This window comes from Canis lupus, chromosome 16 (assembly GCF_011100685.1).
Source record: "Canis lupus familiaris isolate Mischka breed German Shepherd chromosome 16, alternate assembly UU_Cfam_GSD_1.0, whole genome shotgun sequence".
NCBI classification, from domain to species: Eukaryota; Metazoa; Chordata; class Mammalia; order Carnivora; family Canidae; genus Canis; species Canis lupus.
Window position 1 is genome coordinate 52,059,648 of NC_049237.1, and position 13,632 is coordinate 52,073,279.

General features: G+C 47.0%; 1 protein-coding gene across 1 annotated transcript in view; it reads left to right on the forward strand.

Moving 5' to 3' along the window:
- Nucleotides 1-13,431, forward strand: part of LOC119874678 (ral guanine nucleotide dissociation stimulator-like) — a 369,613-nt gene extending 356,182 nt beyond the window's left edge. Inside the window, exons 3-8 of the mRNA XM_038560471.1 lie at nt 8,740-8,792; nt 9,805-9,915; nt 10,518-10,711; nt 11,286-11,345; nt 12,248-12,441; nt 12,680-13,431. Of these exons, the coding sequence (XP_038416399.1) occupies nt 8,740-8,792; nt 9,805-9,915; nt 10,518-10,711; nt 11,286-11,345; nt 12,248-12,441; nt 12,680-13,188 (1,121 nt within the window). The 3' untranslated portion in view covers nt 13,189-13,431. The remainder of the gene's footprint in view (nt 1-8,739; nt 8,793-9,804; nt 9,916-10,517; nt 10,712-11,285; nt 11,346-12,247; nt 12,442-12,679) is intronic.
- The last annotated feature ends 201 nt before the right edge of the window (nt 13,432-13,632 follow it).

The following is a 13,632-nucleotide window of genomic DNA, read 5'->3' on the forward strand; positions in this document are numbered from 1 at the left end:
TCCAACTGATGGATTAGTTGATGGAAGTTTTGTTGATCACTCACTGGGATCTTCCATTCAAATTCAAGAAAGAAAAGAAAAGAAAAATATTATAACCTACATGTCTATACTTTGAATGAGGGATTCTTTTTCTTTTTTCTTTTTTTAATTTTTTTCCCATTTGAGGAATTTACCTACTTTGATGGAAAGGGCCAATTTATGTTTTGTCATCTAAAGAATTTCTTGTGGAAATCTCAGTTGCCTTGGAAACATATTTCAGAGTTATTTCAGTGGTGTTTGAAAAGCCTATATAGAATGTTGCTTCAGTCAGCTGTCTATCTAGCCCTGGCCTTACTGTAGATCTAAGTGCAGGAGGGTGAGTACTATTCTCTCTCAGAATGTCTAGGACTTATAGAGCAGGTGAGACAAAAGCCTGGTTTTAACTGTTAATCAGTTGCAACAAAAGAGAAGTCTCACGATCATTCCATTAAGTGTATTCCATAGAGGCCACAATGCCCATAGTAATCCTAGAAATTTTCAGTCTATGTAGGAGGAAAAATAGTTTAATGGATAGTTATTTAGGATTCTGTCCTTCATGTGGCCAAAACCTATTATTATCACTCATTGGATCTCAACATACTCTAAATTTCAAAAAAAAAAAAAAAAAAAACCCTATAAATAAACATCCACACATAGTTAGGCACAAATGAACAGAATATCCTGTAGATTCTAATACCCATTTTATCTTCACTGATAACCACCCAATTCCAAGCTACCATCTGTTCTCACCTCGACTATGTAAGAAACTCCTAACTGACCTCCCTGCTTCTGCATTTGCATTCCTAAATAACCATTACACATCATAGCACACCAACCCTGTAGTTCCATAAATTTATTGCCTTCTTAATACACTTGGAATAAAAGACAAATTCGGAGGGGGGGCAGGACAAGATGGCAGAAGGGTAGGGTCCCCAAGTCACCTCTCCCCACCAACTTAACTAGATAACTTTCAAATCATCCTGAAAACCTACAAATTTGGTCTGAGATTTAAAGACAGAACAGTTCGAATGCTACAGAGAGAAGAGTTTGTGCTTCTAACACGTACAACTTGTTTTTAGCCACTCGCACTGAGCAAAATGGCTAGAAAGAAGAACTCACCACAAAAGAAAGAATCAGAAACAGTCCTCTCCCACAGAGTTACAGAATTTGGATTACAATTCAATGTCAGAAAGCCAATTCAGAAGCACAATTATAAAGCTTCTGGTGGCTCTGGAAAAAAGCATAAAGGATTGAAGAGACTTCATGACTGCAGAATTTAGATCTAATCAGGCCAAAATTAAAATCAATTAAATGAGATGCAATCCAAACTGGAGGTCCTAATGATGAGGGTTAATGAGGTAGAAGAACAAGTGACTGACATAGAAGACAAGTTGATGGCAAGGAAGGAAGCTGAGGAAAAAAGAGAAAAACAAAAGACCATGAGGAAAGGTTAAGGGAAATAAATGACAGCCTCAGAAGGAAAAATCTACATTTAATTGGGGTTCCCGAGGGCACCCGAAAGGGACAGAGGACCAGAAAGTGTATTTGAACAAATAATAGCTGAGAACTTCCCTAACTTGGGGAGGGAAACAGGCATTCAGATCCAGGAGATAAGAGATATTTCCCCCACCTCTAATATCAACAAAAACTGTTCAACACCTCAATATTTAATAGTGAAACTTGTAAATGCCAAAGATAAAGAGAAGATCCTTAAAGCAGCAAGAGACAAGAGATCCCTAACTTACATGGGGAGAAGTATTAGATTAACAGAATACCTCTCCACAGAGAACTGGCAACCCAGAAAGGGATGGCAGGATATAGTCAGGGTCCTAAATGAGAAGAACCTGCAGCCAAGAATACTTTATTCAGCAAGGCTCTCATTCAGAATAGAAGGAGAAATAAAGAGTTTCCAAGATAGGCAGAAACTGAAAAAAAAATGTGACCACTAAACCGGCTCTGTCAGAAATATTAAGGGGGACCCTGTAAAAGAAAGAGGAGTTCCAAGGGAACAATCCACAAAAACAGGGACTGAATAGGTATCATGATGACACTAAATTCCTACCTTTCAATAGTAACTCTGAACGTGAATGGGCTTAATGACCCCATCAAAAGGCGCAGGGTTTCAGACTGGATAAAAAAAGCAAGACCCATCTATTTGCTGTCTTCAAGAGACTCATTTTAGACATAAGGACACCTACAGCCTGAAAATAAAAGGTTGGAGAACCATGTACCATTCAAATGGTCCTCAAAAGAAAGCAGGGGTAGCCATCCTTATATCAGAGAAATTGAAGTGTGTCCCAAAGACTGTAGTGAGAGATGAAGAGGGACACTATATCATACTTAAAGGATCTATCCAACAAGAGGACCTAACAATCATGAATATTTATGCTCCGAATGCGGGAGCCGCCAAGTCTATCAATCAATTACTAACCAAAGTTAAGACATACATAGATAATAAAACACTTATACTTGGTGACTGGAATATAGCGCTTTCTACAATTGGCAGTTCTTCTAAGCACAACATCTCCCAGGAAACAAGAGCTTTAAATGCTACACTGGACCAGATGGATTTCACAGATATCTACAGAACTTTACATCCAAACACAACTGAATACACATTCTTCTCAAGTGCACATGGAGCTTTCTCCAGAATAGACCACATACTGGGTCACAAATCAGGTCTTAACCGATACTAAAAGATAGGGATCGTCCCCTGCATAGTTTCAGACCATAATGCTTTGAAACTAGAACTATATCGCAAGAAGTTTGAAAGGATTTCAAACACGTCGGGGTTAAGGACCATGCTGTAAAAGATGAAAGGGTCAACCAGATAATCAGGGAAGAATTAAAAAGATTCATGGAAACTAATGAGAATGAAAATGCAACCCGTTCAAAATCTTTGGGATGCAGCAAAAGCAGTCCTGAGGGGGAAATACATTGCAACACAAGCATCCGTCCAAAAACTGGAGAGAACCCAAATACGAAAGCAAACCTCGCACCCAAAGGAGCTGGAGACAAAACAGCAAATAGAACCTATACCCAGCAGAAGAAGAGAGTTAATAAGGATTCGAGCAGAACTCAACGAAATGGAGACCAGAAGAACTGTGGAACAGATCCACAAAACCAGGAGTTGGTTCTTTGAAAGAATTAATAAGATAGATAAAGCATTAGCCAGCCTTATTAAAAAGAAGAGAGAGAAGACTCAAATTAATAAAATCATGAATGAGAAAGGAGAGATCAGCACCAACACCAAGGAAATGCAAACGATTTTTAAAACTTAGTATGAGCAGCTATATGCCAATAAATTAGGCAATCTAGAAGAAATGGACAGATTTCTGGAGAACCACAAACTACCAAAACTGGAACAGGAAGAAATAGAAAACCTGAACAGGCCGATAACCAGAGGAAATTGAAGCAGTCATCAAAAATCTCCCAAGACACAAAAGTCCAGGGCCAGATGGCTTCCCAGGGGAATTCTATCAAACCATTAAAGAAGAAACCATACCTATTCTACTAAAGCTGTTCTGAAAGATAGAAAGAGATGAAGTACTTCCAAACTCCTTCTATGAGGCCAGCATCACCTTAATCCCAAAACCAGACAAAGACCCCACCAAAAAGGAGAATTAGAGACCAATATCCCTGAGGAACACAGATGCAAACATTCTCAACGAGATACCAGCCAATAGGATCCAACAGTACATTAAGAAGATTATTCACCATGACCAAGTGGGATTTATCCCTGGGATGCAAGGCTGGTTCAACACTCGTAAAGCAATCAATGTGATTGATCAGATCATCAAGAGAAAAAACAAGAACCATATGATTGTATATATATACATACACATATATATATATGTATGTATATATATACACACACTATGTATCTATATCTATATATCTATATATCTTTTATTTAAGATTTTTAGTTATTTATTCATGAGAGACACAGAGAGAGCAAGAGGCAGAGACACAGGCAGAGAGAGAAGCAGGCTCCATGCAGGGAGCCCGAAGTGGGACTCGATCCCAGGACTCCAGGACCATGGCCCGAAGGCAGGCGCTAAATCGCTGAGCCATCCAGGGATCCCCCACATCTTCTTTTTCCATTATCAGTTGATGGACACTTGGACTGCTTCCATAATTTGGCTATTGTAGATAATGCTGCTATAAACATCAGGGTGCATGTGTATTTTTGAACTAGTATTTTTGTATCATTTAATACCTAATAGTGCTGTTGCTAGTTCATAGTCATTCTGTTTTTAAGTTTTTGAGACACTTCCATAATATATCCATTTTTGAAGCTATTACAATTAATTAAAAAATTTTAAGAACCAATTTTAAAAAATAATTATACTGACTGGACAGTGTTATAGTAAAGTACTGAAAGTTGAGTCATCTTAATGCCTCAGAAATATTTATTTATAATCATGTATATACAAAGACACATAATTGCAAATGTATCCTTTCTATTGCTCATTGCATTCCCCACTGGTAACTACATAAAATATTTAATAATTAATATTTAATTAATTTCATTTAATTTACACAAACCATAATATACAAAGAAACTGGTAGTGGTATTATATTATAGTAAGTTTGTATTGTTGCCTTCCATATAAGATGAGAGAACAAATAAAGTCTACAGCTAACAATGTACAAGAGTACACTGAACTTTGATTGCTCATCAATATGTATCCAGAATAAATTCAGAGAATGAAGAAAAATTAACCAATAAAATTAATTCCAACTTATTGTTACAATAATTTAATTATAAGTTTTAGGTGATAGAAGTGATTTATACATATCATAAAAAACCTGGAAAATCTTGAAAAAAAAGAGAATAATAACAGTCACCTCAAAACGCTATCTTTCATCTCTCTGCAATATACATATTCTGTTTCAGTTTTTAACCCCTTATTTCATTTAACATTAACTTTGGAGTATTTTCATGTTAATGAATTTCACTAATAAAAGATTTTTGGGAACTCCTTATAATCTCTAACAGTGTTATTTTATCCTGTATTTTTATTTTTGTTCATTTAAGTTTTTATTTTAATTCTTGTTAGTTAAGGCATAGTGTAATGTTGTTTTCAAGGGTAGAATTTAATGCTTTATCACACATATAACACATAATTATTTTTAAATGCCTTTGTTTTAAATATGTAATTCCAGCTGTTATCTTACTGATCTAAATAATACTAAAAATACATTCTGAATATCTTTAAAGGTTTCTTTAGGACAGAATTCTAAATGTAGTCACCGTTCAAATGGTTTCTCATTTTTCATTTAACTCTTGCTGCACTGTGCCAAGTATCTCTGAAGAAGCACTGTGACGACACCATCTCTAGCACTGTATCCAGGTGTCTTTTTCACAAAATATTCTGTGGAGTTCTTTTTTGGATTTATATGCCAATTTAAATATCTTTAAGTTTCTGAAAAAAATAGTTAGAAAATAGAACTAATAATGAATTGATTGAATATTGTGGGATATGCAGTACAGTGCAGTGCAATCCTTTATGAAAGGAGACTGGTGATTTCTACTAGTATTCCATCCAAAGAGGGATAATGTTGCATCCCCTGCACAGAGACAATATAGAATCTAGAATATGAAGTGAAAGATGCCACCCTTCCTGTAGAAGAAATATGATTGATACGAGCCTAATGGTAACTGGAGGTTGAAACAATTGTCTTGCCAGCCGCAGGTCTGCAAAGAGGATTCTACTACTGTGCAGTCAAACAAAGCGTATTACCAAGTATCATCATCAGCTATGGTTATTGACATCCATCAGATGGGAACTGACCTTGCCCTATAAATGAAAAATAATGGCAAAAAAGAGAATAGTACACATTCATTCACTTAGAAGAATTTTGCTAAAGCTTTTTAAAATAGAGATAGTAGGGGCACCTGGATGGCTCAGTTGGTTAAGCATTCTACTCTTGATTTTGGCTCAGATCATGTCTCAGGGTCATGAGATGGAGTCCCACATCACACTGGGTGTGGATCCTGCTTACAATTCTCTCTCTCTCTCTCCCTCTGCCTCTCCCTCTCAACTCCTGTGGTTTCTCTCTCTCTCTCTCTCTCCCTCCCTCTCTCTCTAAAAATAAATAAATAAAATAGAATAGAATAGAAATAATAAAAATAATGTAAACTTTTCCCAGAATTTCAGAAGAAATAATTATTTAAAGCATCTTATAATAACTGAAATAAAATAATGGATAAAAATAAAAAGTAGAGTAAATCCATTGTTAAGTATATTTATTTAAAATGTTTCTAAATATAAAATATTAATAAAATAAAATTATTAATTTCTAAATGAAATCTTAATCCACCAAATCTCATCAATCTTAATCCACCAAAAAGGAAGGAGGACAGAAATTTGAATGAAGCCTTATTATAATGAGAAAGGATGTAGATCTATAAACCTACATATGTAGGAGATTATGAAAATATAAGAATAGAACTTTGTTAATTATTCTGATCATTTAGAAAAAGCAAATATTTCTAGAAAAATTACAATTTATAAATTCAGATTCCTTCTAGTTGAAAAACTCTGAATAGAGCAAAACATTAATATAATACTTAGTTTACAGCTCTAAAAGTCATCTTTGGACTTGTGGACTTAATAAAAGTTTGAGATGAAATCCTAGTTCTACGTCCTGCTCTTTGTAAAACTCTGATGAGGTACCTTTTCCTCAATTTCCTCATCTATAAAATGGGCACCATGATACCTATTTTATAGGATTGTCCTGAGGAACAACTGCATTGAGTATCTAGGAAGCGGCACTGTTCTGTACGGTGTGGTACATATAGGAGTCTATTTCACGGTATGGTTAGATGCTTTGGTAATGGATACAATGAAAATTGAAAATGTGTCGGGTATCTTGTCAAGTAATTATCAGCAATTTCTGATCTTCCTTGGATAAATGTCTATTTATATATCCTTTGCCCATTTTTTTAAATTGAGATTTTTGTACTTATATTATTGACTTATCAGTATATTCTGGAAATAAGTTTCTCATTAGGTATATGATTTACAAACATTTTATCCCATTATATGGATTGCTTTTTTATTTTCATTATTATGTCCTTTGAAGAACAAGAGCATTTAACACTGAAGTCCAGTACTTTTTGTGCCATATTGAAGTATTCTATGCTAAAATCAAGGTCAAAAGATTATCTGCATGTTTTCTTCTAAGAGGTTTTAGTTTATGTCCTGCATTTAGATTTAATCCATTTTGAGTTAGTTTTTGTATTTGGTGTAAGGTGAAGATGCACTAAACCGCTGAGCCACCCAGGGTGCCCTCTCTTTCTTAGTAAACAGAAATTTCACCACATTACAAACAGAGTATTCACAATCACTTGTAAATTTTAATTAGCTTAGTCTAGACCCCCCAAGTGACTCAGGGGTTGAGCATCCACCTTCGGCCCAGGGCCTGATCCTGGGATCCGGGATCGAGTCTCCCATCAGGCTCCCTGCACGGAGCCTGCTTCTCCCTCGGCCTATGTCTCTGCCTCTCTCACTCTCTGTCACTCTCATGAATAAAGAAATAAAAATCTTTAAATCAAAACAAACAGCACAAAATAATTTGCTTAGGCCTTTGCTGGAAGGTGCTGCTTGTTGCTCGACTTGTGTTCCGTGGAGTCCATGAGGCACGATCATCCTCACATTCGAGGCTTGCCGCTTTGTGTCACCGATGTGCTCCTGCCTCTTTATCCCTCTTTCTGCTTTTTGGTTTGATGAATTATTTTTTCATGATTCTACTTTAATTACTCCATTTTCTCCATTCGAGATTCAGCTTTCTTTCTTTTTTTATTTAATGATCTTCAATGATGTTGCTTCTCCTCTGCCAACTTCCTGGTTCTGCACATGTGTCTGCGTGTGTGTCCGTGTCTCTGTTTCTCGGTCAGTGTGCGTGGACACACCACATGATTTCAGTTCAGTCGGGGTCAGGCTGGAGAGTCAGGGCCTCCTGTCTACGTTCAGTTCTACGACTGATGGCAGGTTTCCTAGGGCCCAGGTCAGGGCGACCCACTGGGGGCACCGCCGTCCACAGCTCACCCAGGGGAAACGAGGGAAGGGCCCGGAACGCACGACAGGCAGGGGTTCAGGATGAGGACGGCCTCACCCCTTCTAGGCCAAGACCCCGACACCTTCTGTAGGGTTTGCCTTGGATTCAGGAGCCTAGGATCGTGGGGAGCTATTGCCCATCCCTGCCCCGGGGGGACTGTCATCTTCTGGGCCTCCAGAATGAGGGTACCGGTGCCCGTGTGTGTGTGTGTGTGTGTGTGTGTGTTAGGAAAATAATCCCTTTATTTAAAATACCAAAAATTCCAACTACTATAAGATACCACATGTAAAAAACAAGACATAGTCTTGAGATGTAAAGGACACTGTCCCTAGAAAGTGCCTCTCTTTTTCTATTATTCTTTTTTTTCAATTTGGCTAATGGTGTCTACTGACACATATTTGGAATGTAATCTATTTATCAGCCAGCTGTTCTGGCCCAATGTGGATTTAGGATTTTAAAACATGTGTGGCTTTAGAGCTGTATAATAAAGTATAACCTTAAAATAAAAGTATCTTTTTAAAAGACTCTTATCATCGACATCACTGGTGACACCAATAAATAGCAGACATTGTAATAGGTAGTTTTTTGCAGTATTTTACAGCTAAACAGCCCTGCCATATAGGTAACATTAGTGTGTTAATCCTGTGCACACAGGACCTCGTGGACCTGGACGCATGTACACACCAAGGAAGAACGTGTGGGTGGAGGTATGTCCTGCAGGTGACACCCTCCTCCAAGGTCATAGATATGAGGCCACAGTGGCCTGGGGACATCTGGGGGAAGCACCCGCTAGGACACTCCCTATCCCACAGGCAAGATGCAGACCATCCCCGACGGGCACAACAGCTTCTCCGGGGTCAAACCGGGGAAGACTGGACAGTCGTGTCTGAACCCAGGTGTGTGTCCAAGCTGGGGCCCTGGGTGCACACAGTCCTTCCCCGGGGCCTGTGGACAGGGGTGTGGTTGTGTCCCTGTGTGCACAGGCCATTCGCCTACAGGGAGGGGGGGCGTTGGCAGCACTGAGCGCTGCCCCTGCAGCTTCCTCCAGGAGTGGGTCAGGGAGGGGGTCCCAGGAAGTGAGGTCACTGCCGTGTCACAGAGCCCAACAGAACTTGGAACCCCCGTAACCAGGCACCCGCATCCAGTGCAGCCCCAGCTCAGGCTCACTTGGCTGGAGACATCTGCTACTGGAGGATGTTCTCTTGCTGCCGGCCCACGTCTGGGGGCTCTGGCTCCCAGGAACCCCAGGGGTGCGGCTTGTTCCTATGCTGTAGGCAGTGGCTCCAGCATAGGTACCAAGGTGTCAGGGCGGTGATCCGGAGGCGCCGTCAGGTAACACAGCGCAGGCCAGGCCAGGCCCCCTGTGCCACCATCCTGGGAGCCCCATCCCCTCCTCCTCAGGTTCAGGGAACCAGGGATGTGTGGGCAGGTCCCATCCAGGCTGGGGGACGCTGCAGGGCGGCAGGTTACCCGGGGATCCCTTCAGGGTCACCCTGATGTCAAGGTGGGCAGGGGGGAAACAGGGTTCCTGAGGTCCTCTACCCGCCCCGGAATCACCCCGAGGCCCTGCATCCGCATCCCTTTGCGGTCCCCGGGGGTGGTGGGTGCCGCCTGCACTGTGGGGTGTCTGGGTGGAGGCAGCTGGGGGTGCGGCCCAGCCGAGGGGGCCAGACCAGGCGCTGAGGCCTCCTGCCTGGCTGCCGGGCACTGTCTCCACAGAGCTGCACCCGGGTCGTGGGGTGCGAGCAGGAGGAAGGGGTCGTCTGCCCCACCGCCTCCAGGAGCAGGGAGGTGCCCTGCGCAGCTAACGGAGGCCAGCGCAGGCTCAGGGTGAGTGCAGGGGCTGGGCCCCCCGACACCCGGGCCCTGATGCAGCAGGAAGGGACCCCGGGTCCCAGAAGCCAGCCTGCTCCCCCCTGGGCCCCCCGACACTCCTGCTCCCACATGAGTCTGGATCCCCCCTCCCCACACCTGCCCCCATGGCCCTGCCCCTGCCTGGGCCAGATGCAGAGTCCCTGCGCACAGATGTGTGGGAACATCAGAATAGAGCCCTCAGGGGAGGCCTGGTCGCCCGGGGGTTAGCGCCTGCCTTCCCCCAGGCCTGATCTCCGAGGCCCGGGATCGAGCCCCGCCTGGGCTCCCTGCACGGGCTGCTTCTCCCTCCGTCTGTGTGGCTGCCTCTCTCGGTCTCTCTCTCTGTGTCTCTGGAGGTCCTTGTAATGATCCAAATATTTTGAACATTTATCCTCTGAGATTGTTTCTCTATTGCATAGTTGGTCCTGTTTGTGTAGGAGACAGGCAGGGAGCTTGAGCGGGAGAGGGAGCCCCAGCTCCTCAAGCCCACGGGGCCCCAGCGCAGGGCCTGCCGGGGCGGGATCCCAGGCCTCCCGGGGGCTCCCTGCAGGCTGCACGTCCCCTCCGTCCCACCTCAGGGTGCAGGGGCCGCGGCCGGGAAGGGGCATCAGATCGTCCTGACCAAGCTCAGCCGGACGGAGCTGCTGGAGCACAAAGTCCGACAACTGCTGCTCGCCTTGCAGCGCAGGGACGTCATCTACGTCCTCAGCTTCCTGGAAGATTACCATCAATTCGCCACCACGGACGAGGTGCTGGACCTGCTGTTCACCGAGTGAGCACCTGCCCCTCCGCAGCCCAGGGCTGGGCCACCTGCTGCTGGGGAGGCTGGGGATGGTGTGAGCTTCCCGGCCTCGGGCTGCTCCCCCGCCTGGAGCAGGGTCCCCCAGGGCCTAGCGGGGTCCTGGAGGGCAGCCCTGGGGCTTGGCCTGTGGCGGGTCGGCCAGAGGGGCTGTGCCTGTGCTCAGCAGCCGTCCTCCTCCCCGTGACCAGGCCTGTGCCTCCTCCCCTCCCCCCCATCACCAGGTCCTGAGTGGCCTGTTTCCCCATTGAAAGGGAGGTTTGAGAGTCTATCGGGGGTCTGTGTCCTGGAGCAGCCAGACCGGGGGACCCCGGGACCCCCCAAGCCCACTAGGATATGGGCCATGGGCCTGGCCAGAGCCCTTTCATGCTCAAGCCTTCAGGAGGCCCCAGCAGGTGCGGGCACTTCTCCGGGAGCTGCCCGTGGCCCCACGAACAGAGTTGACGGCCCCCGGGGCTCCGGCCTAGTCGGGATCAGAGGGTGAAGCCCCTATGATGAGAGGTCGCCTCCACAGGACGATTCATGGGATGTCCCCGCCCTCCTCTAGGTATGGGTGCATCGCAGATGCGTGGGGTAACAACGATGTGGTCCTGCAGTGCTGGAAACTGTGAGTGACTTCGGCTCCTGCAGGAGGGCCTTCCCTCTCCAGGAGGGCAGCGAAGGGGCTGTGGGGCTGGGGGGGGGGCTGCCCCCTCACCCCACACATCTGCAATTCCCGTGACAGGGAAAAGGTCTAAGGCCCCTTCTGGAAAAGAGCAAAGGAGAGCGGTGGATGGGGTGTGGGCTTGGTGGGAGGCACTGAGACCCCTCAGGGAGACCTTCTCCATGCCCCCCCAACCCTCTCTCTGCCCCACACCTGGAGCCCAGAGCAGAGGGGGTGGGGAGCATCGTACTCCCCAGTCTGGTGGCACCTGGACCCGGGGGCACAGCAGGTGCTCAGGAGGGCCGGTGAGGGCTCCCGGACCAGGCGGCCCCCGCCCCGTGGGAGATGGGAGATTAGAGTCAGTGGAAGGACACCCCCGGGGGCCCCTCGGGAGGGAGGCAGCCCAGAGCCACAGGAGGGAAGTTGGCGGTCCTGGGCGGCTCCTGGCAAGGCCTGGCAGGACACAGAGCCCGAGCCCTCCTGGCTTGGAGCTTCCCAGAGCGACAGTGTGTGCAGTGAGGGCAATGACAGGCCAGACGCCCCCCGTCCCCTGATGCCTGCCGGTGGACTCAAGGGGCAGGTGGGCAGGGACCAGGCTGAGGAGGGAGCCCCGCTTCTCCAGGAGAGATGGTGATGGTCACCCCGCTGGGCCTGGGCTCCCCGCACAGAGGCTGCATCCCAGCCCCTCCTCGGGGAGCAGGCCTGTGGCAGGCAGGACCACCAGGTGGCAGGGGCACGAGGAGCAGGACTGGCCTCCGACACCCCGCGCGGGAAGCCGGGCCCCGGGTCCTGCAGGGCTTCCCCGGGACACCTGCATGTGACAGAGCCCTGTCTTCTGACGCCTGTGCCCGCCTGTCCCTCCCCAGGGCCATCTCCTTCATGATGGAAATATGGTTGAATTATTATGGGGACGACTTTCATCAGTTCCCAGAATTTCCCTCCCTTATAAAACTCCTCCAAATACTAAGACAGCACATGCCAGGCACAGATGCGCATCTCCGGGCCCTGCGTCACCTGAGGCAATTCAGACGCCTCCATGCAGCGGAGCGAGAGGCTGGGGGTGAGGAGGACTGGGGGTGGCCGAGCTGGGGACGGGGGGGGGCCCGCGGATGCAGCCTCCGTGCAGCTGAGCCGGGAGCAGGGGTGGGCTCACACCCCACCCCACGGGCTGCAGCCTGGGGACACCTCCCAGGACTCTTGCCCTCACACACGGGGAGGGGTGGGAAGAGTGGCCTTGATTTGGGAGGGACGTGGACAGTCCGTCCTGGTGGTGATACTTTGTCTTCTTGGATCTACAGCTTTGGCCCGAGGAAAACACCCTGAACCCACTCTGGAGTGCACCCCAGCTCCAACCGTGGGGCCTGCTGCCCCGTGGGGCCTGGCTGCTGGGGCTGAGGGCTTGGCCTGCGATGAGCCGCCTGCTGGGGAGGCAAAGCCCCTGCAGATAGTGGTCACTGCTGCCCTGCAGGAGTCCCCTGCACCCCTGGGAGCCCTGGAGGAGGAGCAGGCGCCACCCCCTGCTCTCGAGGTCGTGGATGTGCCCCAGCCACCTCCTAACTCGATGGAGCAACTGGCCTCGGGGATGGAGCAACCCGTTAAGCCACCCGAAGAGCCCGCCCCAGCTCCCACTGTGGAGCCTGGGGAAGGTTCAGGGTCTGAAGGGATAGTGGCTGCTGGAGATGAGGACTTGGTCAAGGCAGAGATGCTGGTTCCTGAGGTGAAGGTGGTGCACGTGCTGGTCGAACCTATGGTTCCCTGCCCCGATGAGGAGGAGCCACCTGCTCCCATGGCCACCCCGGAGGAGTAGGCCCTGGTGCCTGCAATCGGGGTCCCCAGAGGGCCAGACCTGCAACCTGCCTCCGGAACAACCTGCTTTGACCCGTTAGCAGCCCCCTGACCACCTCGGGAGCCCGCCCCAGCTCCCACCGCGGGGCTCGTGATGGCTGCAGCCCAACAGAGGCTTGCCCTCCCCTGTTATTTCACTGTTTCTAAATTTTGAGTTTTTCTTTAACCTTTAACCTGTATAATGGCTTATAGAGTTTTATTGTAATAAAGGATAAGTTAACTTTACACAAAATTGACTCTGATGCTTTTAAATTACACAACATGGTACTTTAGGTCCATTCACAGTGTTGCAGGCCCGGAGCCCAGGGCACCAGGGGACACAGCCGAGGATCCGGGGCTCCCCCAGGACAGGCAGAGGCTGGGAGGACACAGGACAGCCGGGTCACTCCTGCAGCCAGGCCCAGAG